Here is a 24927-nt window from a genome sequence, read left to right on the forward strand (position 1 = left end):
CAATATGAAATATTCATGAGAAAATATTGATAAAGATCAAACATTAAAAACTACTGGACGTAGTCCAATTCATCAATGCAAGTTTGTGTGTGTGTGTGTGTGTGTGTATTTACCTTCCTTCAAGGAGCCCAAGGCAGCAATTAGCAGCTTTAAAACAAATACGCACAACAAAACAACTTGTGTGGGTAACAGAAATTGCTGAGTTGTTCGCTCAAACCTTCAGGTTCTGCAGAGAGGTGCAGTGCCGACTTGAGGCAAAGGATTAGGAAAATGTGGGGAGCAGAATATGGCCTTTGTGGGAGTCACCTATCACATTTATCTCCCTCCCAAAAAGAACTGAGGCAAATAAGAAGGTTAGGGAGGGGAGAAACGCATTAAGAGCAATGTGATTAAGTTTGTAACTAAACCCTTAACTTTTTTTAAGCACCAGGGGTCACTGTTGCTTCACGACATGCAGCACGTTCCTTCTCTGTACTCTTGTCGTTGCTACTCTAGTGGTGCAGGGCAATTTTTACTGTTCGTAATATGCAATGGGCCCATGAGTTCTTTAGCTAAGCCACTTAATAAGTTTCTGAGTCAAGGGGGGCTTCTAGCCACGAGCGTGCATCAGTTAGATGCACCACCTTCAGTTGCATGGCAGGGTGATTCCATGCCCCTGTTGGACTTCTGAAAGTATCTGTGCTTGCTGTTGGATTTTTTGCCGCACAGGAAAAGGGGTTCTTGGGTGTAAGCGAATTTGACTTCTGCTAGTTACAAAACCTCTCATCGTATTTCTGGCGCGCGTTCCTGCATCTGCCACGTTTTTGACAAATCCACTACATGTTCTTTCTGGAACAGAAAGTCTTTGTTGTTGCCATACCCAAGTCAACAAGCATTAGGTGTTCTCACAATATCTGAGTCTCTTGCAATCCTTTAATCCTTTTATTCCTGGACATCTCCTGTAGCCTTGGCAGGTCTAGTACTATCCAGTGTAGCCTATGATAGGCTCTTAGAAATGTGTTCAAGGCTAGCTATGCACGTCAACTCAGAAATAAGCCCTGTTGAGTTAAAGCGGACTGAAGTTCTAAATAGCCTTCTGCTTGATTCCCCCCCTGACTGTTTCTAGTAGGAGCATCGTAGGAAGACCTTTGCACTTTTGGACAAGCACTGATTGGTACAATGGACAGGTGCAAGAGGAAACAGGGCCTCCTACACCATTTGGAGTTGCAATGTCCCCTTTCGTGCATCCCCAGCTCCCTCCAATCCACCCCTGAATGAACACATTGCCAAAGCAATTTCAGTTAGTGTGACCACTCTTTAGTGGGCATGTAGATAGCACAAAATTTTGGGTAGCTCTACAAGTAAGCTACCCGTATTTTTCGCTCTACAAGACGCACCAGACCATAAGACGCACCTAGTTTTTGGAGGAGGAAAACGAAAAAAAATATTCTGAATCCCAGAAGCCAGAACAGCAGTGAAAGCAGCAATCCCTCTTGCTATTCTGGCTTCTGGGATAGCTGCGCAGCCTGCATTGGCTCCATAAGACGCACACACATTTCCCCTTACTTTTTAGGAGGGAAAAAGTGAGTCTTATAGAGCAAAAAATACGGTAAGTAGAATTGCAGCCCGCTCTGCCTGAACACAAATTCAATTTCCTTTGGAGCAAAAGATTTACCCGAGAATTTTCCTCTCTCTCTCTCTTTTTTAAGAAGTTTAAAAATTTTAATTTTTACCGACAACCAAAACACAAACAGTGAAACCCCCCAGGCGGTGATACATTGGGTATACATAATCAATAATAACATATTCAAATCAACCATATGTACAATTTTATATACGTTAACACTCCTCCATCCACAAGGTTTATTTAACTTTTAACATTTTAAAAAGGTAAAGGGACCCCTGACCTTTAGGTCCAGTCGTGACCAATTCTGGAGTTGCGGCGCTCATCTTGCTTTATTGGCCGAGGAAGCCGGCATTTGTCCGCAGACAGCTTCCGGGTGATGTGGCCAGCATGACTAAGCCGCTTCTGGCGAACCAGAGCAGCACGCGGAAATGTCGTTTACCTTCCCGCCGCAGCGGTACCTATTTATCTACTTGCACTTTGACATGTTTTCAAACTGCTAGGTTGGCAGGAGCAGGGACCGAGCAACAGGGGCTCACCCCGTCGCGGGGATTCGAACCGCCAACCTTGTGATTGGCAAGTCCTAGGCTTTGTGGTTTAACCCACAGTGCCACCCGCTAACCCACCCACCATTTTTGTGCTTTTTGAGGAATTCGGAAACTCATACAAGCAGTGTGGTAGAACAGAAATCATAGGGAAGCTTCCTTACATGGGGTTGACAGTTTTTTGCTAATAGACCTGAACTACTTCTTAGCTTCTCATTCAGGGCCCGAACGAATGAATGCGTGAAAAGGATGCTTGACGTGAATGTGTCTCCTCAACCTTTCAGCGGCTTTCAACACCATGGTAACCTTCTGGAGCAGCTGTCCGAGTTAGGGGTGGGTGGTAAAAGCAGCATTTGACAAGGCTTACTTTTACTGCAATTCCCTCAGAGCAGACGTCAGTTCCATTTTGGTAGGCCGCTCTCAAAATTGCATTGGCATGAGCTTAATTCATCGCTTCTGTTGTTGTTGTTGTCGTTTTACAGACCCGGAATAATTTTGAAAGCACAAGGCAGGAAGTAGAACGGCTTATGCAGAGAATGAAGTCTGCCAGCCAGGACTACAGGCCACCAAGTCAGTGGACAATGGAAGGCTATCTCTACGTTCAAGAGAAGCGTGAGTATTTAACACATCTGAATCAAACTGCACACTTAGCATTAGACCTCTGTTCATCAGCTGCTGGGAATCACTGGTGCACTGAGGTTCTACCTTGTGGACTTCCTATAGGCATCTGGTTGGTCATGGTAGGAAAAGAAACCTGGGCTAGATGGGCCATTGGCCTGGTCCAGCAGGTCTCTCTTACCTTTATGACAGATGATGCTGTCTATCCCATCACTATCGCCATCGATCCCCGGCATTGAATGTGTTGGCCTAGTGTGGGGCTCCGAGGAGAGCTTGGCTGTCTGGCTGGTGTACCGGCCACCTAGCGCACCAGCAACCACCCTGTCAGGCCTGTTGGAGGCGGTGGCCGGCTGGGCCTTGGAGTTCCCTAACCTATTGGTATTGGGAGACTTCAACTTCCATGCTGATGCCACTCCCTCCTCACAGGCTCTGGACCTGGTGTCTTCCATGGCGACACTAGGGCTCTCCCAGTTTGTTTCGGGCCCCACACATCAAGCAGGCCACACGCTGGATTTGATCTTTGGCGCCGGTATAGATGTGATCATGTCTCCTTCGATGAAGGTGCCATGGTCTGATCACTACGCTCTGAAAGCCAGGATTGACTTTCCACCCCCACCCTGCTTAGGTGGCGAGCCGATTTGGGCTCGCCCGCAAAGGCTGATGGACCCTGATAGATTCCGTCAGGCCTTGCGGGACCTTGCTCCCCCTGGCGACTCACTGACTGAGCTTGTTGAGGGCTGGAATACCCAGCTCCTGGCAGCCATCGATGAGATCGCACCTAAGCGCCCTCTGCGACCCCGCAGAAACCGGGCTCCCTGGTTTACCGAGGAGCTTCGGAAAATGAAGCGGCACCTCAGACGGCTAGAGCGAGTATGGCGGGGTGCCCGTGACGGAGCCTCAAGAACATCTTATAGGGTTTTTATGAAAACCTATGAGATGGCAGTGAAGGCCGCTAAGAAGTCTTACTTCTCGGCCTCCATTGCATCCGCTAGCTCTCGCCCGGCGCAATTATTTAGTATAATTCGGTCTTTAACGTCCCTTGAAGGACAGCCAAATTTGAATAACAATCTGACACACAGCTGTGAGGCATTTGCGAGCTTTTTTGCGGAGAAGGTCCTGTTGCTCCGCCATGACCTCCCTGCCAATTTGGATACAATAAAGGAACTGGAGGCCCCTCGACTGTCCTCGGGTCCAGTATTGGACCACTTTGACCGGATATCTCCAGCCGATGTGGACAGATTCCTCCAAGCTGGAAAGCCCACCACCTGTCCTCTTGACCCGTGCCCGTCATGGCTGATTAGAGTGTATCCAGACGAGGTGCGGGCCCCCTGGGGGATATCATCAATTTGTCCCTTGGCACCGGGATATTAAAGAAAACATCATTAGATCCTTCAGATCTATCCAATTACCGCCCGGTCTCGAATCTTCCATTCCTGGGTAAGGTGATTGAGAGAGCGGTTGCTGAACAGCTTGGTAGGTTTCTGGATGAAACATCTGCTTTGGATCCATTCCAGTCCGGCTTCCGCGCTGGTCATGGGACCGAGACGGCTCTGGTCGCCCTAACAGATGATCTCCGTAGGCAGCTGGATCGAGGCGGGTCGGGGCTGCTGATTCTTCTAGATCTGTCAGCAGCCTTTGACATGGTCGATCACGAACTCTTGGACCACCGCCTTGCCGACGTGGGAATCCAGGGCACAGTCCTTCAATGGCTGCACTCGTTTCTCTCTGGTGGCGCTTGGGGGGGAATTGTCATCGCGCCACTCCTTGGTGTGTGGAGTGCCTCAGGGTGCGATTCTCTCCCCGATGCTTTTTAACATCTTTATGCGCCCCCTCGCCCAGCTTGTCCGGAGTTTTGGGCTGGGTTGCCATCAGTATGCTGATGACACCCAACTCTATCTGTTGATGGATGGCCATCCTGACTCGGCCCCAGACACACTGACCAGATGTCTGGAAGCTGTGGCTGGATGGTTACGTGGGAGCTGGTTGAAGTTAAATCCTTCGAAGACAGAGGTCCTCTGGCTGGGGCGGGACGATATGGGATTGAGGGGGCAACTCCCATCTCTTGCGGGGGTGCAATTAGTGCCAGCGCCGTCCGTTAAGAGTTTGGGTGTAATCTTCGATACCTCCCTCTCTATGGAGGCGCAGATAACAGCTATAACAAAGGTGGCATTTTTTCATCTCCGCCAAGCTAAACAGTTGGCCCCTTATCTCTCTCGCCCTGACCTAGCCACTGTGATCCATGCGACGGTCACCTCCAGACTGGATTATTGTAACTCGCTCTACGTGGGGCTGCCCTTGAGACTGACCCAGAAACTCCAGCGGGTGCAGAATGCCGCGGCGAGACTCCTTATGGGGTCTTCGCTGCGAGATCACATTCACCCGGTACTATACCAGCTGCACTGGCTCCCGGTGGAGTACAGGATCAGGTTTAAGGTGCTGGTTTTAACCTTTAAAGCCCTATACGGCCTAGGACCCTCGTACCTACGGGACTGCCTCTCTTGGTATGCCCCACAGAGAAACCTACGGTCTGCAAATAATAACATCCTCAAGGTCCCAGGCCTCAGAGAGGTTAGGCTGGCCTCAACTAGAGCCAGGGCCTTCTCGGCTGCGGCTCCAATCTGGTGGAATGCTCTGTCACAAGAGACTAGGGCCCTGCGGGACCTGACATCTTTCCGCAGGGCCTGCAAGACAGAGTTTTTCCGCCAGGCCTTTGGTCAGGGCGCAGCCTGACTCCCTCCTCTGGCAACCTGCACAGAATTTTGCTTAATTGGTTGCCTTCAATTTGATTTAATTAATTTTTATAATGAAATATTTTTAGATTGTGTAACTATTTTACTGTTTGATTATTTGATTGTTGTTAGCCGCCCTGAGCCCGGCTTCGGCTGGGGAGGGCGGGATATAAATAAAATTTATTATTATTATTATTATTATTATTATTATTATTATTATTACTACTGTGCTGATATCTTTGAGTAAGGTTTGAGTGGCATGAAAGGGATATGAGAGTTTTCCTAGTCATCCAGAGAGCCAGCATACAATCATAGTTACATTTCATTGAAAATATCTCAATTAAAATAAAGTGAACAAATAAAAAAAGAAACAAAAAAATGCATAAGAAATGCAAAGAAGAAGAAAAACACGATAATTCCATACGTTCTTGTCTAATGCAAAGGTATTTAAATGAAATTATTGTTCTAATACACATTTATTTATTTATGACATTGCAAATATCATTTTATTTGCCCATACACAATCTATGTCTACAAGCTCTCCATACACTCTGTGTCTACAAGTTTGATTTTGTAAGAGCTGTCGTGCCTTCTAGGTAAAAGTAAAAGGTAAAGGACCCCTGGACAGTTAAGTTCAGTCACAGGTGACTATGGGGTTGTGGTGCTCATCTTGCTTTCAGGCCGAGGGAGCCGGTGTTTGTCCACAGACAGCTTTCCAGGTCATGTGGCCAGCATGACTAACCACTTCTGGTGCAACGGGACACCGTGATGGAAACCAGAGCGCACGGAAATACTGTTTACCTTCCCACCACAGTGGTACCTATTTATCTACTTGCACTGGTGTGCTTTCGAACTGCGAGGCTGGCAGAAGCTGGGACAGAGCAACGGGAGCTCACGCCGTCACGGGGATTCAAACCACCAACCTTCTGATTGCCAAGCCCAAGAGGTTCAATGGTTTAGACCACAGCGCCACCTGTGCCCTTCTACCCATTGATTAAAGGGGGACATAGATTTATCCTTCCAGTGGATCAATATAAGTCTTTCAGCTGTAGTGAGGGCGTGAGGAATCCATTTAGGTTGACCAGTTGTCAAATTCCATATGGGCAGTACATAATTTAAAAGAATATTATCCTATGACAGTATTAGCTCTCTCCCTGCCCCCCTCCTGCCACCCCGGTACTATGGAAATATTTATAGAATCTAGTACTTTCTCCCAAAACTCCATAAGTGTGCGACATTGCATAGACATATCCAGTGTTTGTATAGAAAGTGACTATCTACAGCAACGTATTATTGCAAGGATAATGCTTCTTTGAGCCAGCATCTAACCATGGGAATACTGTCAATAAAGGAATATCAGTGGTGAGCACACAAGCTTTCCTCTGTAGTAATAGTTGTTTTATCAGCCCTTATCCACACACAGATAGGTAGCCGTGTTGGTCTGCCATAGTCAAAATAAAAAAAATTCCTTCCAGTAGCACCTTAAAGACCACATTGGCCTGGTTCGCACAGCACAATAAACAAAAGTATTCCTTGCTGGGACTTCATGAACTTACAGGTCCTGAGACGGCTCTTAGCTCAGCCCAAGTCTGGCTTTGTGTGCTGTCCAAACCAAGACCTGTGGTTAAACTTCTCCCTTGTAACCACAACCAGTAAGAAAGGATACAGGTCATGGTTATTGGGGAGAGGGCTCAGTGTAGCCCAGGAACAAAATAACAACAACAACAACAACAACAACAACAACAACAACAACAACAACAACAACAAATAAATAACAACAGTAAAATAATACAGCATTCTAAAATCAATTCATTATAAAATCAGTTTCAATCAAATTGATGGCAACCATTGGGCTAGAGTTCTGTGAAGAATTACCAAAGGAGGGGGTCAGGCTGTGCCTTGGCCAAAGGCCTGGTGGAACAACTCTGTCTTGCAGGCCCTGCGAAAAGATGTCAAGACCCGCAGGGCCCTAGTCTCTTGTGACAGAGTGTTCCACCGGATCGGGGCCACAGCCAAAATAGCCCTGGCTCTGGTTGAAGCCAGCCTAACCTTTCTGTGGCCCGGGACCTCCAAGATGTTTTTGTTTGAAGACCATAAGGTCCTCCGTGGGACATACCAGGAGAGGCGGTCCCGTAGGTACAAGGGTCCCAGGCCTTATAGGGCTTTAAAGTTTAAAACCAGCACCTTAAACCTGATCCTGTACTCCACCGGGAGCCAGTGCAGCTGGTATAGTACTGGGTGAATGTGATCCCGCAGCAAGGACCCCGTAAGGAGTCTCACCACAGCATTCTGCACCCACTGGAGTTTCTGGGTCAGTCTCAAAGGCAGCCCCACGTAGAGCGAGTTACAATAAAAAAGGGCCAGGGAGGAGAAAATTGGCTGTGAGTTGCTCTCCCGGAGCCTGGATGTTTGCATTCTCCCAGTAAGCCATCATTTGGCTTTCTGTGTCATGCAAACCAGACTATTGTGAGTATCCTTGCCAGGAGCCACTATAGGCAGGAACAGGAAGGTTTCCAGTGTGTTGACATCATTGTATCAGGAACTTGAAAAAAGTTGTGCTTGGAGCATCTCTCCCAGAAACCTCCCGTTATTGCAGCGCAGGTGTGATAAGCTCTAAAATGTAGACTAGCTCTTAAGCTGCTGGCTCTGTAGCACAAAAGATCTTTCCCCAGTCTGCGCCTGGGTTGGAATTACCGTATTTTTCGGCCTATAGGGCGCACCGGCCCATAGGATGCACCTCGTTTTTTTGGGGGGGAAATGAATAAAAAAAAATTTCCCCCCACCGCGGCTGCCGTCCCAAGCCTTACGCACACCTGCCCGAAGCACGGGGCACCCTCCGGAGGGCTCGCCATGCTTCGGGCGACAGGCTGCCACCCCAAGCCTCGCGCGCTCGGCAGGACCTCCTGCCTGGCACGCAAGGCTTGCGGACACTCGCCGGGGCTGCAGGCTGCTGCCCGCAAGCCTTGTGAGCCCGCGGGAACTCCCGCCGGGCTCGCAAGGCTTGCGGATAGCTTCCTGAAGCCTGGAGAGTGAGAGGGGTCGGTGCGCACCGATGCCTCTCGCTCTCCAGGCTTCAGCGAAAGCCTGCATTCGCCCCATAGGACGCACACACATTTCCCCTTCATTTTTGGAGGGGGAAAATACGTCCTATGGGGCGAAAAATATGGTATTTTAAATGTTTGTGTGTGTGTGTGTGTTTTACAGTTTTATCTCTTGTTGTTTGCTTCCCTGTGCTGCTTTGGGAGGAGGGGCAAGATATAAATATAATAGTTAACGAGCAGTTGTTGTTGTTGATGATGATGATAAGAATAACATTAATAACATCATCAAATCTAAAACGGCAAGTGCAATGGCAGTGTAGCTTAAAGTTATGACTGCGTTGCAAGGGGTTGGACTAAATGACTGTCGTGGTCCCTTCCATCTCTACAATTATGTGATTGGCTTCCTCATCAAGGTGTTTTTGCCTTTTGCTGAACCCTCTTCCCCCTGCCCCGTGGCCTTCTTGGCTTGTTCTCCCCCCCCCCCCCGAAGCAGAGTTCCCCGCTTTAATAATAGCGGCAGATTGCTTTGAGCACCTTTTGTACCTTTTAGTTGACTGATAATAACAAAATGTGATTAAAAAGAAATCTGCTAATCGGAAATTACCTTGAGCATTATTAAAAGTGCAAGGACACCATGAAATGCTAGGCACACGCAGTGCTTTATTAAACAGTCGAAGGCCATCTCAACACGCTCTTATTGAAGAGGAAAAGGATTTGGTCATTTGTTTAAGCTGAGGAGGTGGGGAGGAGTGACGCAGTCATTACCTTGGTCTCGGAAATGAATGCACTGGGTCTGTTTGTTTCACTACCCTATGGACTTTGGCTGCCCACATCGGTTTATTGAGAATGTTATCCCCCAAAAAAGAGAGGATAGAATCTTAATTTGGCATTAGGGGGAGGGGGAAGTAATGTGTTGCATTTTCCAAGTTTTGCTGAATAAGATCTTGTAAATGGGAACACAGAAAAGGGAGATGTGAGGGAGTCAAGAAAGAGGGTTATGGAAATAATATTTAAGAAATTGAATCTTTTTTCATATCTTTTTTATGCTTTTTCTTTGGTTTTTTTTTGTATGCTTCGTATGTTTTTCTTGTCTTTTTTGTTTTTTTTATTGACTGTGATGGTGTTTTTCTTTTTTTGGTTGTGAATGTGAAGTTGGTTATACTGTTTAAAACCTTTAATAAATATTTTATATATAAAAAAAAGTAATGGGTTGCATTTTCCATGGGCATTGCCTGCAAAGTTCGCTTGAAATACACCAGGACATATGTTTATACTTCACTCTCGCCAAGGTTTCTCTGAGTTTTTTCTGTGAGCTGGCATAACAGAAAATACATTAAATATGTGTGAAATCTTTTTTTTTTTTTTTAAGGCTGAATATCTCTCTTCCTTTTATTCCCCCAAACTGACAAAAATAAATAAATGTCTGGCTCAGACTCTGAGGTCCAGCCTGACCTGAGAGCAACCATTGTTCTATCTATTCTGCCAGGAATATTTTTCCTTAGGAAGCATTTATGCAAATAAGAGAAGTACAAATTTTCCTTTTCACCTCTTGGTCTCTCTCCCTCCCTCCCGTTTTCTTTATTTTTCTTTTTTAGGACCTCTAGGGTTCACCTGGATAAAACATTACTGTACCTACGACAAAGGGACGAAAGCATTCACAATGAGCGTTTCTGAAGCCAAATCTGGAGGGAAAGTCGTAAGTGTTATCGCGAACCGCCTTCTAAATTGGAAAAGGGCACCGTAGCTTTTCCTCCATTGATTTCAAGTTAGGGAATGGACATAAACTAGGAAAGGTGTTGCTACTTAGAGGGTTACGGCGTGTCCAAATCAAAACGGTTTTTATGTAGTCTGATATTGACAGTCAAAGACGGAAACTCAAACCACATCGTTTTGCAGAAAAGCTTCTTCTTTCTTAACGAAAACTAAAAATGAACCTTTTCCACGTTCGGCCTTCACAGAGTACACAGCATACATTTAAACCACTTTATCCTACCCCAAAGAATCCTGGGAACCATAGTTTGCCCCCTACAGAGCTATAATTCCCAACACCCTCAAAAAACCCACAGTTCCTAGGATTCCTTTGGGGGGGGGTGACAGAATGTGCTTTAAATGTACACAGCCCCAGACATGTTCTGTTGATCTTTTCCTGGGTCTGACCACTACCTTCTATTCATTATCATAAGTGCAATGGCAGCACCGTATTTTTCGCCCTATAGGACGCACCGGCCCATAGGACGCACCTAGATTTTTTTTGGGGGGGGGAATAAAGAGGAAAAAAATTATTTTCCCCTCCCCCAGGCGCGGGGCCCCCAGAACAGGACCCAGAGCGATGCCGAAGCTGCGTGCAGCTCTGGCATGGCTCTGGGAGCTTGCGGGGCTGGAGGAGGGGGAAGCCCTCCGCCAGCCTTCTAATCAAGTCGAGGGACAGCGGGAAAGGCGTGCTGCACCTCCCGCTGTCCCCCAGTTTGCGGGGCTGGCGACGGGGAGGAGCAGGCTTCTCCCCCCCCCCCCGCGCCAGCCTTCTAACCAAGTCGGGGGACAGCGGGAAGGGGCGCTGCGCCTCCCCGCTATCCCCCGAGCTTGTGGGTCTGGTGGTGGGGCTCTCCAGGCTTCAGCGAAAGCCTGCATTCGCCCCATAGGACGCACACACATTTCCCCTTCATTTTTGGAGGGGGGAAGTGCGTCCTATAGGGCGAAAAATACGGTAATTTATGAGTACTTTAACCATTTCCGTGAATTAGCACCATTGCACCCGTGCATTCGTCCAACAAGGTACACTGTGAATTTTCAGCAACTAATTTAACTCCAAGTAAAAGCTAAACAGGCTACCTTTCCAAAGGGGGGGGGGCTGATTTTTGAAGGTTCTAATATGCAACTTTTCTTAATGGTCACCTCCAGACTTGATTATTGTAACTTGCTCTACACGGGGCTACCTTTCAAGCTGACTCAGAAGCTCCAGTGGGTGCTGAATGCCACGGCGAGGCTCCTTACAGGGTCCTTGCTGTGGGATCACATCCTTCCAGTGTTTTAACACTGGCTCCCGGTGGAGTACGGGGTCAGATTTAAGGTGCTGGTTTTGTCCTTTAAAGCCCTATACGACCTAGGACCCTCGTACCTACGGGACCGCCTCTCCTGGTATGCCCCGCGGAGGATTTTAAAGTCCACAAATGACATCACTTTGGAGGTCCCAAGTCACAAGGTGGTTAGATTGGTCTCAACTAGGGCCAGGGCCTTTTCAGTACTGGCCCCGACTTGGTGGAACGGTCTGTCACAAGAGACTAGGGCTCTTTGGGACTTGACATGTTTCCGCAGGGCCTGCAAGACAGAGCTGTTCCGCCTGGCCTTTGGTTTGGACTGAGTCTGACCCTTATGTTTTCCCTCCCCTTACGGTTTTGATCCATGGACTACTTTTAAAATGAGGCTGCATTTTAAATTGCATTTTAACCTGTATTTTAAATTGGTTTCCCCCCCATTATGTTTTTATTGTAATTTTACTTGTGTTAGCCGCTCTGAGCCCAGCTCTGGCCGGGGAGGGCGGGGTATAAATAAAAATTATTAATATTATTATTAATTCTTTGCATAGCTCCTTTTGCCTAATCTTCAGTCATTCTCCACTTGGGCAATAGACAAGCAGGAAGGATTCTTGTCGCTTTGCCCTTAAAATCTCTATACCCTCCCTCCTCAATCTTTGCCTGTAAAGAGTCTCTTTTCAGACCTAGTTTGTCTGAAAAGGCGCCCTGCTTGCGAAAGTTGGAAGCATGCCTAATATCACTCCTCACTTAAAGAGGGCTCTTTTAGCTCTTTTACTTCACCACATTGTGTCTCACTGTTCCTGGGAAGTTATTTGGAACATAGGTGCCAGCTCCCTGGGTGCCCGAGCACCCACAAAATTCCCCACGAAGGAGCCGGGCACCCACAATTTTCGGTGCCCACGGCCCCCAGGTACCCATGGTTGCAGGGCCAAGTTGGCACTCCTCTTTTTTTGTAAATAATTTTTATTTGTTTTCCAGTAAAGAGGGGGGAAACATTCCTATTAATAACAAATCAAGCCCAATCTTACCACATTCAAAAACAAAAATCAATACAGCCAATTATAGAGTCTGAATTAGAGTCTGAATTACCGTATTTTTCGCTCTATAAGACACACCAGACCACAAGACGCACCTAGTTTTGGGAGGAGAAAAACAAGGGAAAAATATTCTGAATCTCAGAAGCCAGAACACCAAGAGGGATCGCTGCGCAGTGAAAGCAGCAATCCCTCTTGCTGTTCTGGCTTCTGGGATAGCTGCGCAGCCTGCATTCGCTCCATAAGACGCACACACATTTCCCCTTACTTTTTGGGAAGGAAAAAGTGAGTCTTATAGAGCAAAAAATACGGTAATTAATTTCAATGAGACCCATGTTCTGGATTGCAAGAGCTAAATGTCCATCCTTTATCTTTCTGCTATCTTCTTTGTTACTTCACAATTTTCCAATCCTGATACTGACAATCTCCTCTCTCGATCAATCAGTCGCTGGTATAACTCGCTATCTTGTTTTACGTAACAATTCCTTATTTCTGTAATCACGCAGGTGGCTTTTTCCACATTGTTCTCAGTCTTCATATTTTAAAGCACAGTCCTCCTTCGATGACCCCTCCTTTTCTGCTGATTGTTGCTCTACTACTCTCTGGGCTTCCATCCAAGGTTGAAGTTAATTAGCGACGTTGCACTGCCTTTGATCTTTCCAAAGCAGCCGATGTTTCAAATGTACTGTAGGGGTGTACTTGGAAATCAGTAAGTTACACAAAGATTGTTTCGGTTTCTCCATAAAAAGCCACGCCAGCTCTCCAGGGCCCTCGGACAGCTGGCAGGCATCCAGCGTTTACAGTCACCCTCTTTTCAAACTGTATGTGATAATATTCCATGCAAGCAAATGCAACCTCTGTAAAGTACACCCCTTTTGTAATTCAAAAAAAAAAATAAATATCTCCACTCTCCCCCCATTAAAGATTTTTTTTCTGATCATATCCCTTTCTGCGTCAGAGCTCCTACCGTCGCCATCTTCCCTCCTCAGCCCGAGCTGATCTGATCATATCTGATCTTACTCTGCCAATTTTGATCAGGGCTCTCGGCCGAGGACTGCGATGGTGCCAAGTTGGCACTCCTGACTGGGAGGAATATTAGTGAATGAGAGGAGCTGCATAAATTCACAATTACTTTAGGGCAGGGGCGTCACTTAGTTAAAGAAATCGTGACCAAATGAGTTTCAGTTTGGTCAGTTAACCAAGCTGAGCTTTTAACGAACCTGCTAATTAATCAAGCAGCCCCAGGGAGTGGCCCCAGGGAGAGCAGGCCATAGGAAACATGAGATCTCCCTCTCTCTGTGGGTGAAGAGAGACCTCTGACCTGGGAGAAGAGGGTACAATGCCAGTTTTCTCCCTCGCTGCCACTGTGGAAACTTTAGCAACCTTTGCCCTGTCGACACTGACGTTGGTTGGGCTGAAATGGAGGCATGCCAGGGCACAAGGTTTGGAAGTATGTCAAGGGAGAACGGGGGGGGGGGGGCTTGAAACCAAAGCTGCCCCCCTCCAATACGACAACATGCTCCCAAACCACAAATCAAACTACACCAGCCCTGGAGTTGATGTAGCTTATTCAGGTTTGTTCCCCTGTTGTTGTTCCCATTCGGAAGGAAATAAGTGTAAGTTAAGGAAAGGGAAGAATATCCGAAATGAGCTCAAGGTCTTTGCAGGGTGAGAGGGCGAAATTGCTTCCCTGCCTCCACAACTCCTCAGCCTTAGGGTGGCATCTGTCATGAAGTAACACCACTGAAGGAAATCTTGGTTTGGGGCAGTTCCCACATCCCTCACAGCAGACAGCATGTCAGAAGAGCCTTTCCCTCTGTGTGAGACGCCTCCTTCTGAGGGCACATCTGCTCCCCACAAATTCATTAAGTGCTTCTGAATTTAGTGTGAATCACAATTTTCCCCCAGATAAAATGCTTTTCATTAGTTGAATATTATAGCCCTCTTTTTGTGGGTGAGGGATGAGCCTTGCAGTTACCGGAAGATGAGTTCGGGGAAGGGAAAATCTGGAAAAACTAAACAGAAATGTCACAACAACAACAACAACAACAACAACAAAAAGCTGTTTTTGCACAGCTTTAAAATGTTTTGTAAGGGCAGCTTGTGCCTTTGCAGCTGTTTGGGTTAGCGGAAGAGCTGAAGGGAAGGCCATTTTTCACTGGGGAGAAGCATGGGGCAACTTTGGCTGGCTCATGAGTGACCAAAGAAAATCTATAGCTCTGATGAGGAAGCTGTGACGCTATAGCAGTTATCGAGCTCCAGCTCCCATCTTTCCTGACTATTGGTCTCATTGCCTGTGGCTGATGGGAGTTGGAACACAACATCTGGAAGATTGGTGACATTCTGTGCCACTAAGGCCACCTGTGCCTCAAGTGACAACAGCAGAACCCCCAAACTTCCTCCTTCAGAGGGACCAAATCTAGAGTAGGCCACCCACATCACCCAGCTGGTCAGAGGAACCACCCACCAACGGTTGTTGTTGTTTAGTCGTTTAGTCATGTCCGACTCTTTGTGACCCCATGGATCAGAGCACACCAGGCGAAACTCCAACCTTTGCTTAAAAATCCAGCCACCGAGAGTGAGACGGGGCAGCGCAAACTTCTTGGCCATAATAATAATAATATATTATGTATACCCCGCCCATCTGGCTGGGCTTCCCCAACCACTCCCGCAGTTTGGTCAGACTCATGCTGGTAGCTTCGAGAACACTGTCCAACCATCTCGTCCTCTGTCGTCCCCTTCTCCTTGTGCCCTCCATCTTTCCCAACATCAGGTTCTTTTCCAGGGAGTCTTCCCTTCTCATGAGGTGGCCAAAGTATTGGAGTCTCAGGTTCAGGATCTGTCCTTCCAGTGAGCACTCAGGGCTGATTTCCTTCAGAATGGATAGGTTTGATCTTCTTGCAGTCCATGGGACTCTCAAGAGTCTCCTCCAGCACCATAATTCAAAAGCATCAATTCTTCGGCGATCAGCCTTCTTTATGGTCCAGCTCTCACTTCCATACATCACTACTGGGAAAACCATAGCTTGAACTATACGGACCTTTGTTGGCAAGGTGATGTCTCTGCTCAGTCTTATCTGGATAGGCCCTTGTCCAGTCCCTTCCAAGCACTGATTCAGCACATCTACTGCCTTACTTTGTTGTTGGCATTGGTCTATCTCGAGAGAAAAAGGGAGTGTGCTTCCGGATGTGAAGTCAAACAGCTGTGTTAGGAGCACCAAAGTGACCTCACTGGGACACAAGCATAGGCAGTGTGTATGGAGGTCCTGGGCTGCTCAGATGACAAAAATACCCTCTTGGCCTCACTGATGTGGTCCAAAGGAAAGCAGAGCAATGTGTTTGGCACCAGCTGGGCTGCAGGAGTTGCCGGAAGGAGGTGTACAACCACCATAGGGACTCCACTCCACAAATCTATAACAAATAATTTGGCGGTTCAGCATTCCAATTTCCCCATTTCTGATGTTTTGCAGAATGGTCTTGTCCCGAGTACACCGGAAGTGTTCAAGTTGAAATCCTGCATCCGGAGAAAGACGGATTCAATTGACAAGCGCTTCTGCTTCGATATTGAAGTCTTTGAAAGGTTTGCATTTTTATAGATGCCTTTTAAGAAAACGAAAGCATTTATGCAGCATTGTGCCATACCGTTAAGAGCAGACAAAAACATAGATTTGCATCTGAAAAATTATATCGAGTGTTTTACTTTTTCATCCAGAATAGGCTTTGATAGAGTAACCCTCTTAACTGGGAACACTCATAAAGATCATGTTTTAAGCAGTGGATGCTTTAGCTGAGATTCCTGCAATGCAAGGGGGTTGGATTAGATGACCCTTGGGTTCCTCCCACCTCTACGATTCTATGTTGAATTAAAATAAAAAACCTACATTATTATTATTATTTGTTAGTTTATTTATCTTGCCCAGGGCAACCCAGTCAGAAAGTTCCAGAGGCCTTTAAAATTCTCCAGTCACCCAGCCTACACCTTAAAGAGAGAGCTTAACTCAAATGGGCTCTCAGATCTTTTGTAAGTGTTATGTTTATAAGATGTGGATAACACTTCTCTTGTACATCCTTTAGTCGGTCTGCTCTTTCCTTCCGCGCCCCCTCCAAGCCTAAGATCATGAAATATTCTCCCTCCCTACCCCATATTTTTATTACAATTGATTTATTGCATTTATACCCCATATTTTTCTCCAAGGGGCTCAGAAATGGCATACATGGTTCTCCTCCTCCTCATTTAATCCCCACAAGAACCCTGCGAGGTAGGTTAGGCTGATAGGCAGCAACTAGCCCAAGGGCACTGGCCAGGTGAGGGTTTGAACCCTGGTCTCCCAGGCCCCCAGCCAGCACTCTAAGCAACTACACCACACTGGCTCTATAGACTGACCATTAAGTCCAGTCGTGGCCAACTCTGGGTTTGCGGCGCTCATCTTGCTTTATTGGCCGAGGGAGCCAGGGTACAGCTTCCGGGTCATGTGGTTAACATGACTAAGCCGCTTCTGGCAAACCAGAGCAGCGCACGGAAACGCCTTTACCTTCCCACCGGAGCGGTATCTATTTATCTACTTGCACTTTGAGGTGCTTTCGAACTGCTAGGTTGGCAGGAGCAGGGACCGAACAACGGAAACTCACCCCGTTGTGGGGATTCGAACCGCCAACCTTCTGATCAGCAAGTCCTAGGCTCTGTGGTTTAATCCACAGTGCCACCCGTGTCACTATAGATGGATATAGATAAAACCTAAAACCTACCTGATTTTATTCAAACATAAGAGCCCTACCGGGCCAGATCCACCAAGGCCAGCATCCTGCTTTCTAAAGCGGCTCACCCAGATGCATCGCAGCCCTCTCCCTTGTTCCTCCCCACAACTAGGGGGCGCCCTACTCTGCTGCAGACAGTACAGAGCTTGATGGACCTATGGTCTGTCTTGGTCTACAGCAGCCTACCTATGATCCACTGTGTTACCTACAATGTGCTACCTACCTTCTACATGGAGGTCTCTGGAAAGGTACCAGAACGCCCCCTTGTACACAGTCACTCCTGTTCATCCCACTGAACCCTCCCCAAAAAGGCTAGAGGGTGCATTGCTGGTAGAATGATACACTCTAGGAGACCCCATGTTTACGATGATGATTTATTATTTATACCCCGCCCATCTGGCTAGGTTTCCCCAGCCACTCTGGGCGGCTTCCAACAAAATATTAAAATACAATAGTCTGTCAAACATTAAAAGCTTCCCTAAACAGGGCTGCCTTCAGATGTCTTCTAAAAGTCTGGTAGTTGTTTTTCTCTTTCACATCTGGTGGGAGGGTGTTCCACGGGGCGCCCTATGGAATTATAGTAATGTGGTACGGTTGTACCTCAAGTAATACGAGATTTTTGTTTTAAACACAGTGAAATCTTTGGGAAGGTGTAGTAGACATGTGTGTTAATGTGTTTCTACAGTGCTTTTTTCTGAGGGGTGTTTATTGGGGAAATATTTTGTGTTGCCCTGACAGACCGACATGCCAGCTGTCTCCACAGTAGCAGCGCAGACTGGAGCTCCGTCATTCTCCCCACCGGTGGCAGGAGAAGGGAGTCTGGGGTGGCTGCGGTGGAGGCATTCATTCTCCTCCTCCTTCCTCTTGTGGAAAAAAGCACTGTGTTTCTATGTCATCTGCAGCATCTGCAAGCCACTCAGTAACAAAATCTTGCCAGGCGATGGCAGTTTACCAACATTGCAGATGGGCAAATCCTTCACGGCTGCTTTTAAACGTTTCCCCTGTTTTGAAGAGAGAAGTTTTGAAATAAATAGGTTTCTTACCCTCCCTGCCCCTCGTTCCTTGAATCTGTGTGACCCTAGAGTCTTTTGTTGTTGTTGCTTTAATTCGGGCTCCTTGAGAAGGCCTCCTTGACAAGGCAGAATGTGACCAAAGGTCCACATCAGAAACTTTTAATGTTGTTTTTGATAGTCCGTTTGAATAACTGTGGTTTTGTTTAGTTGTCTCAGCTGCTGGCCCTCAGGAGCTCCACTTGGGAAGCTCTTATAATGAAAGAGAGCATATTGTATAGAGAAGAGACATGTTCCGTGGATAAGAAGTTCACTGGAAATACTCAGTTCAGCTCTAGCATCTACTCCTTCTCATTTTACTCAGCATGGTACTTTCCTCGTCAGACAATCTTCACAATTTGTGAAAAGAAAAGAAAACAAGTGAATCACTTGCTTTTGTTGTTGTCTTTTAAATAGGCATGGGATCATTACACTACAAGCTTATTCCGAATCCAACCGGAAGCTCTGGCTGGAAGCAATGGATGGAAAAGAACCGGTAAGGAAATCCTTGTTCTATCATTTGTTACTTTTGATTTATTTATTTGATCCAGGCTGAAAATTAACAGCAAATTTACTTTGCCTCTTTTAAGACTGGGGTGGGGGGAGGCTAAACCCGTGACCTGGGGGCCTAATCCTGTCCCCACAACACAATTCCCCCCCTCCAAAGCTCCACAATTTTTGGCTGCAGCAAAAAGAAATGAAGTAGATAAAGACCTTGGGTGGGTGGAGATGCCAGTTGCCCCCTCCCCAAGCCTTCTTCTTCTTCTTCTTCTTCTTCTTCTTCTTATTATTATTATTATTATTATTATTATTATTATTATTATTATTATTTTATTTATACCTCACCCATCTGGCTGGGTTTCCCCAGCCACTCTGAGTGGCTTACAGCATATCTAAAAAAATAAAACACCAATCCTTAAAAACTTCCCTAAACAGGGCTGCCTTCAGATGTCTTCTAAAAGTCAGATAGTTGCTTATTTCCTTGACATCTGAAGGGAGGGCGTTCCACAGGGAGGGTGCTACTACTGAGAAGGCCCTCTGCCTGGTCCCTTGTAACCTCACTTTTCGCATCGAGGGACCCAGCAGAAAACCCTCAGATGAGGACCTCAGAGTCCGGGCTAAGCGACAGGGGTGGAAATGCTCCTTCAGGTATACTGGGCCAAGGTCATTTAGGGCTTTAAAGGTCAGCACCAACACTTAGAGAGCAATGATGATGACAGTGTTGATACATTTATTTATACTCTGCCTTTTTCCCTGACAAGGCTCAAGACAGCTTATAGAGAGAAATAAGAACCGCTAAAAATATAGGGGGGGGGGTCATTAAAAAAACAATTAAACTTTGATAAAATTAAATCCATATGCATATATAAAATCTGTTAGAGCCATACCAATAATTACAATAGAAACAGAACGGCACCAGCCCTTTCAATGAAAGCACTCAGTTCCCAAAGTCATCAGCAGCAGGAGGAAGGACAGCAAGGAGGGAGCCAGTCTAGTTTTCTAGGGAAGGAGTTCCAAAGTCTGGGAGCAGCCACCAAGAAGGCCCTTTCTCGAGTGATTACCAGATGTCCCTGTGTGTCCCAGGCACCCCAGTCAACGAAGGCACATTTCTGATAGGTTATTTTTTGTTGATGAAAGCTCACACTTGAAGCAATTTGCATGGTATTCCAGATGCACATGCACACACACTTTGCCAGGTCTGCGCCCTGCAAAGCAGTTGCAGCAACAATGGGACCACACACAAACCTGCCTTCTTCTGACAGGTTGCATGCCTGCACCCTGAGACTTCTCTTATGTGGAAGCTGTCACTCCTCTTTTCTCTTCAGGCCCCGCCTTGGTCTAGGACACAGTGGGGTGGGAGATGGCAGAGTCAGTTGGCCCATCCCTTGGCTGAACAGTCTCTTCCTCCACCTCTGACACATCCTGCTAACCTCCCTCTTCCTCAGACTGCTCTGACCATTCCTCTCCCTCGGCTACTGCCTAGCTAGTGGTGCCAAACCCCATAGATTCCTCTCCTGGGTCAATTCCCTGGCCCCCTGCCTCTGCCACACACCCTTCACAGCCCTTCCAATCCCTAACACCATGGAGGTAGTTGGACCGAGAGATGGGCCTCATCTGAACAACTGAAGTCCAGGTTGCCTCAGGGATCACCTGAACCCTTACATCCCAGCTTGATCACTGAGCGTCTTTGGTCATTCCCCAAAATGGTGAGGCTTGTTATGTACTGAAGTTCTCACCCTGGGCCAGCAGGGGGATACTGTAGATAGCTTTTACTCAGGTCCACATACGCAAATCAGGGATAGAAAGTGACGTTCAGTGATTGGATAGTTACAGAAAGTTGTTACAGTTACGTTGTACTGGAGCTCTATATAAGTAGGTTGGCTGAACCCTTCAGTTCAGTTCTGTTCTGACCTGTGAATAAACAAGAGCTGTTTGGAGAATCGCTGTGTCATCTGATATGTTCACCCACAACTTAACAAGGCTCATTTGACAACAATGAGAAACCAAGCTTTTGGTTTGTTGGCCTGGTCTCTGGAATAGCACTCTGCCAGTGGAGATTCAGCAGGTGTCTTCTAAACGCCTGTTGAAAACTTTTGCTTCCTTCCAGGCCTCAGCAGGCAATTCAGAGTACATCCTTCTGCAATGGTTAATTGTTTTGAACCTTTTTGTGGTTTTTTATTCTGTGGTTTTATGTTTCATTCCTGCAAACCGCTTTGATGCATGGCTTGTTGCTTTGTCCCAAAATGGACTGTGGGTTGTTCGTTTCAAGTCAGCCGGTGGTGTTAAGCAAGGAATAAGTCCATTTTTTTCTTGGGTTTATTTCTGGCTTGCTGCTCATGACTTGTTCGGAACAAACAAGCCGTGGTCCAGTGTTCAGACACTACAGCAAATCTTGCTGAGGCTTGTCTAAGCCATGTGGCTGCCACATGGTGGGAGGGAAACACATTCACAATTCAATCTTGGTGAAATGCAAACTATGGTTTATCATGGTGTGCAAACCATCTTGCTTGCTCTCCCCCTCCCACATAGAGTTGTGGTAAGGATAAAATGGAATTTCCCCATCCTGAGCTATTAGGAAACTAAACAAGTAAATATGACTGTGATCCTTGGTTTCTTTTTTTAGATTTACACCTTGCCAGCTATTATTAGCAAGAAAGAAGAAAGTAAGTTAATATTCAATTATATGAGATTGTTAACTATGCCTACGAGTCCTTCTGCATACTGCTTCTTAACAACTTTCCCCTGTTCTGCTGTACCATTACACTCCCATTTGTCATGACCATGCCTTCAGAAAGCCTACCCAAATTACTTACAGCTAGTAGATGCTCCCATGTATTTGTGCTGTATCTAAGAGTCCTTAGTTTACCACTATGCGCATACAGTATGTTTTAAATCACAAAACTCAATAAACCACAGCCGTGTCTATCTGAAAGTTGTGGCTTCTCTCAAAATAACCTATACAAACCACAGATTTTATTGCAATATGTAAGCTTGGTTTGTTCGCTATTTCGTCTACAATTTGTTTCAGTGGTTTGGGGATGAGGGGTGGCAAATCTGCCCTGTGAAAATAGAAGGATTTGTTGGGGAGTCATGTTGCTGCGTGCTTTTGGTATGTAGCATGGTGACTGCTGGATTCCAAGTTTGTCTCCCTTCTTCGTCCGCTAGGGGCGATATAACTTAGCCGTCCAGCAAAAGCTCTGCTTGCAGGTCACTGCTGCTGGACATTTACTGACCATTCTTCCCAGACCTCTCCACTGGCAAGGAAGAGGGAGTAATAAGAACTTCCCATTCATCACACTACCTATCTAAAGTGACCCTGGAACGCTTTTTTCCCTCTACAAAACTATATATGAGTGTTAAAATTGTAAGAAGTTTACTTGCTCCTGACCAGTTACGGCAATCTTGTCAGGAACATTGCTTTTATACATTTTGTTCTTCTTAATTTAGCCAGTTAGCAAAATCAGCCATGGATATACTTTTAGGAATAGCTTCGAAGAACAGCTTATTTTGGCTGCACTAATTAGAGATCCTAACAAATCGCGCCTTTCCTGCCTTCAAGTGTTTTTAGTAGATGTCGGCAATAACCTGTTTTGTTTCCGCCCCGCAAATGCCCTAGGATGTCAGTTTAGCCTGACATTTCCACTTTCCCAAGGAGCTCATCATGATGTAATTCTCAGCCTCCAACACTTCCTCTTGAATTGTTGGTGCTAAGTACTGCTCTGTCTTAGATTCCAGGTGACAATAATTTTATCACACTGTGCCCTTTTTGTTCTTCATGCCACTGCTTTTTTTTAACACATTGAATGTTTCGAAGATGTGCATTAAAAGGTAAAGGCAGTGGGCATGATCCTAAGAAACATATGTGCACCAAAGTCCAGGGGATTTCAGACACGCATTTAAGCATTTGCGTCTTACTGATTTTGTGCTTGAAATCTGTCCTTAAACTCCTTTGGATTTCAGTGTGCCTTTGGATCGTGAATAGGGTCTCTTGAAATAAGTGAAGTTAGAAAAGCCACCCAGGTATCAGGATGGGGCTCCTTCCCCTCACCATGAGCCTGGCCCCATCTCTTCAACACTTGCTGAGGGCTATTAACAAATCACCTTTCTCCTTCCCCTTTCCTTCCGATATTGAGCAGCAGCTAGCCAGAAAAGCTGCAAGAATTAGAGGTTTCTAATAACAAACCACTGTTGTTTTGAAAAAATGTGCATCAGGGTCAGTTCCAGAGATTGCAATAATTTCTGTCCCGTAACTTCTAACACTGTTCTAAGAGAGCTAGGCCTCAAAAAATAAATAACTGGAATGAATCAATTGAATATTGAGGTAAGTATTTTATTTGCGTGGCCATGAAGTCACAAGCCACGAGTTTCTGGTTTGCTTGCTGGACTGTGACAGCTATTGAAAATCTGGCTTAATTTGTTCCTCCCATTTTGACAGCGTTCCTCAATGAAGCTGGCTTTAACTTTGTAAGGAAATGCATTCATGCAGTAGAGACGAGAGGTATGTATCAAGTGATGTGCAAGGCATCCGGTTCTGCCTTAGCAGAAATGAATTTTTTGGTGCCTTAAGGACCGTTGGACACAGAGCTGCAGCAAATCTCACCCATTGCATGTGTTTGTAAAGTGTGGCTTGATTTAAACATGGAACAGGCTGTGCACAATAGGCTGCGTGACCACACACATACACCCCACCATATGATGTTACATGTGGCAGTCCGTTTTTTTCAAACAACAGCATTAATAACGTTATTTGTTTGTTGAACTACTTACTCACTCTTCACTAAATTGCCCCCAGCTTATTTTAAACTATGGTTTAATAAAAATAAACCAAGTACCGTATTTTTCGCTCTATAGGACACATTTTCCCCCCTCCAAAAATTGAGGGGAAATGTGTGTGCGTCCTATGGAGCGAATGCAGGCTCCTTGGCTTCAGCGATAGCAACACTAAGCCTCCGAAGCACAGAGGGAGCACTCCCTCCGTGCTCCAAAGGCTTTGTGTTGCTTTCGCTGAAGCCTGGACAGCGAGAGGCGTCGGTGCGCACCGACCCCTCTCACTCTCCTAGCTTCAGGGATAGCCCCGTGCAGCCCCTTCCGGCAGGGAGAGGCTGCACGGGGCTATGGCTTCTTTAGCCCCGCGCAGCCTCTCCCAGCAGGGAGAGGTTGTGTGGGGCTAAAGAGGAAGCTGAAACAGCCAGCGGGATGGATCCCGATGGCTGCCTTGGCTTGTTCCATAGCCGCACGCAACCCCTCCGGCAGGGAGAGGCTGCACGGGGCTATGGCCTCTTTAGCCTGTACGTTGCATTTTGGGGCTCGGGGGGGGGAGATTTTTTTTCTTGATTTCCCCGCCTAAAAACTAGGTGCGCCCTTTGTTCCGTTGCGCCCTATGAAACGAAAAATATGGTACTGGTGCATGCTGTTCAGATGTTCCCAATTTGCTCCTCCCCATGCTAACCATTTGCCATGGGAAGAAGAAAACAAACCATTCGCATTACATGTGAGCCAGCTTCTGCGATTTGCTTTCCCCTATGATCAGGAAGCCAAGAAAAACCTTTGCTTCTAAGCCAAATCAGAGAATGTTGAGGAAACAAACCACAAACATTGATTCACATGCAACACAAAGCCAGCCTCCGGGTAGTTTCCTCCTTGCCACAGCAAAGAACTGGCAGGGAATAGTATTGCTTGTTTATGTCAAGCCGTGGTTTAAAGTAAACTGGGCTTGAATGTGACTTGTGAAGCAGCTGAATGTAAGCCACAGTTTCAATGCAGTTTTAGGTGCTTAATCATACTCAATTTAACTTGGTGAATAAAATGTCATAGTGTTCAGTAGGGCTAATTTCTGAGTCCAACCGAAACTAAAGTGCTGAAAGCTAAAATAGCATATGACCAATTAACAGTTCCCAGTATTTCCAAAACCTTTTCCTTTCTAAAAAGCTGATTCTTCAATACTGAAACAGCAGGAATCCGGAGTTGTTTGACTGAAAATGCTGGTTTGTGAACTATCTAACTAATCAGGAGAGGGATCTT

At 46.4% G+C, this 24927-nt stretch overlaps 1 protein-coding gene across 2 annotated transcripts in view; it reads left to right on the forward strand.

Annotated features, from left to right (window-relative positions):
- The window catches only part of ARHGAP42 (Rho GTPase activating protein 42), a 164579-nt gene that overhangs the window by 116784 nt on the left and 22868 nt on the right, over nt 1-24927 (forward strand). For both annotated transcript variants that reach the window (XM_082219138.1, XM_082219139.1), the window contains exons 8-13: nt 2631-2760; nt 10132-10232; nt 16072-16181; nt 18823-18901; nt 21530-21569; nt 23342-23404. In XM_082219138.1, the coding sequence (XP_082075264.1) occupies nt 2631-2760; nt 10132-10232; nt 16072-16181; nt 18823-18901; nt 21530-21569; nt 23342-23404 (523 nt within the window). The remainder of the gene's footprint in view (nt 1-2630; nt 2761-10131; nt 10233-16071; nt 16182-18822; nt 18902-21529; nt 21570-23341; nt 23405-24927) is intronic.

This window comes from Podarcis vaucheri (assembly GCF_965113315.1).
Source record: "Podarcis vaucheri genome assembly, chromosome: 4".
Lineage (NCBI taxonomy): Eukaryota > Metazoa > Chordata > Lepidosauria > Squamata > Lacertidae > Podarcis > Podarcis vaucheri.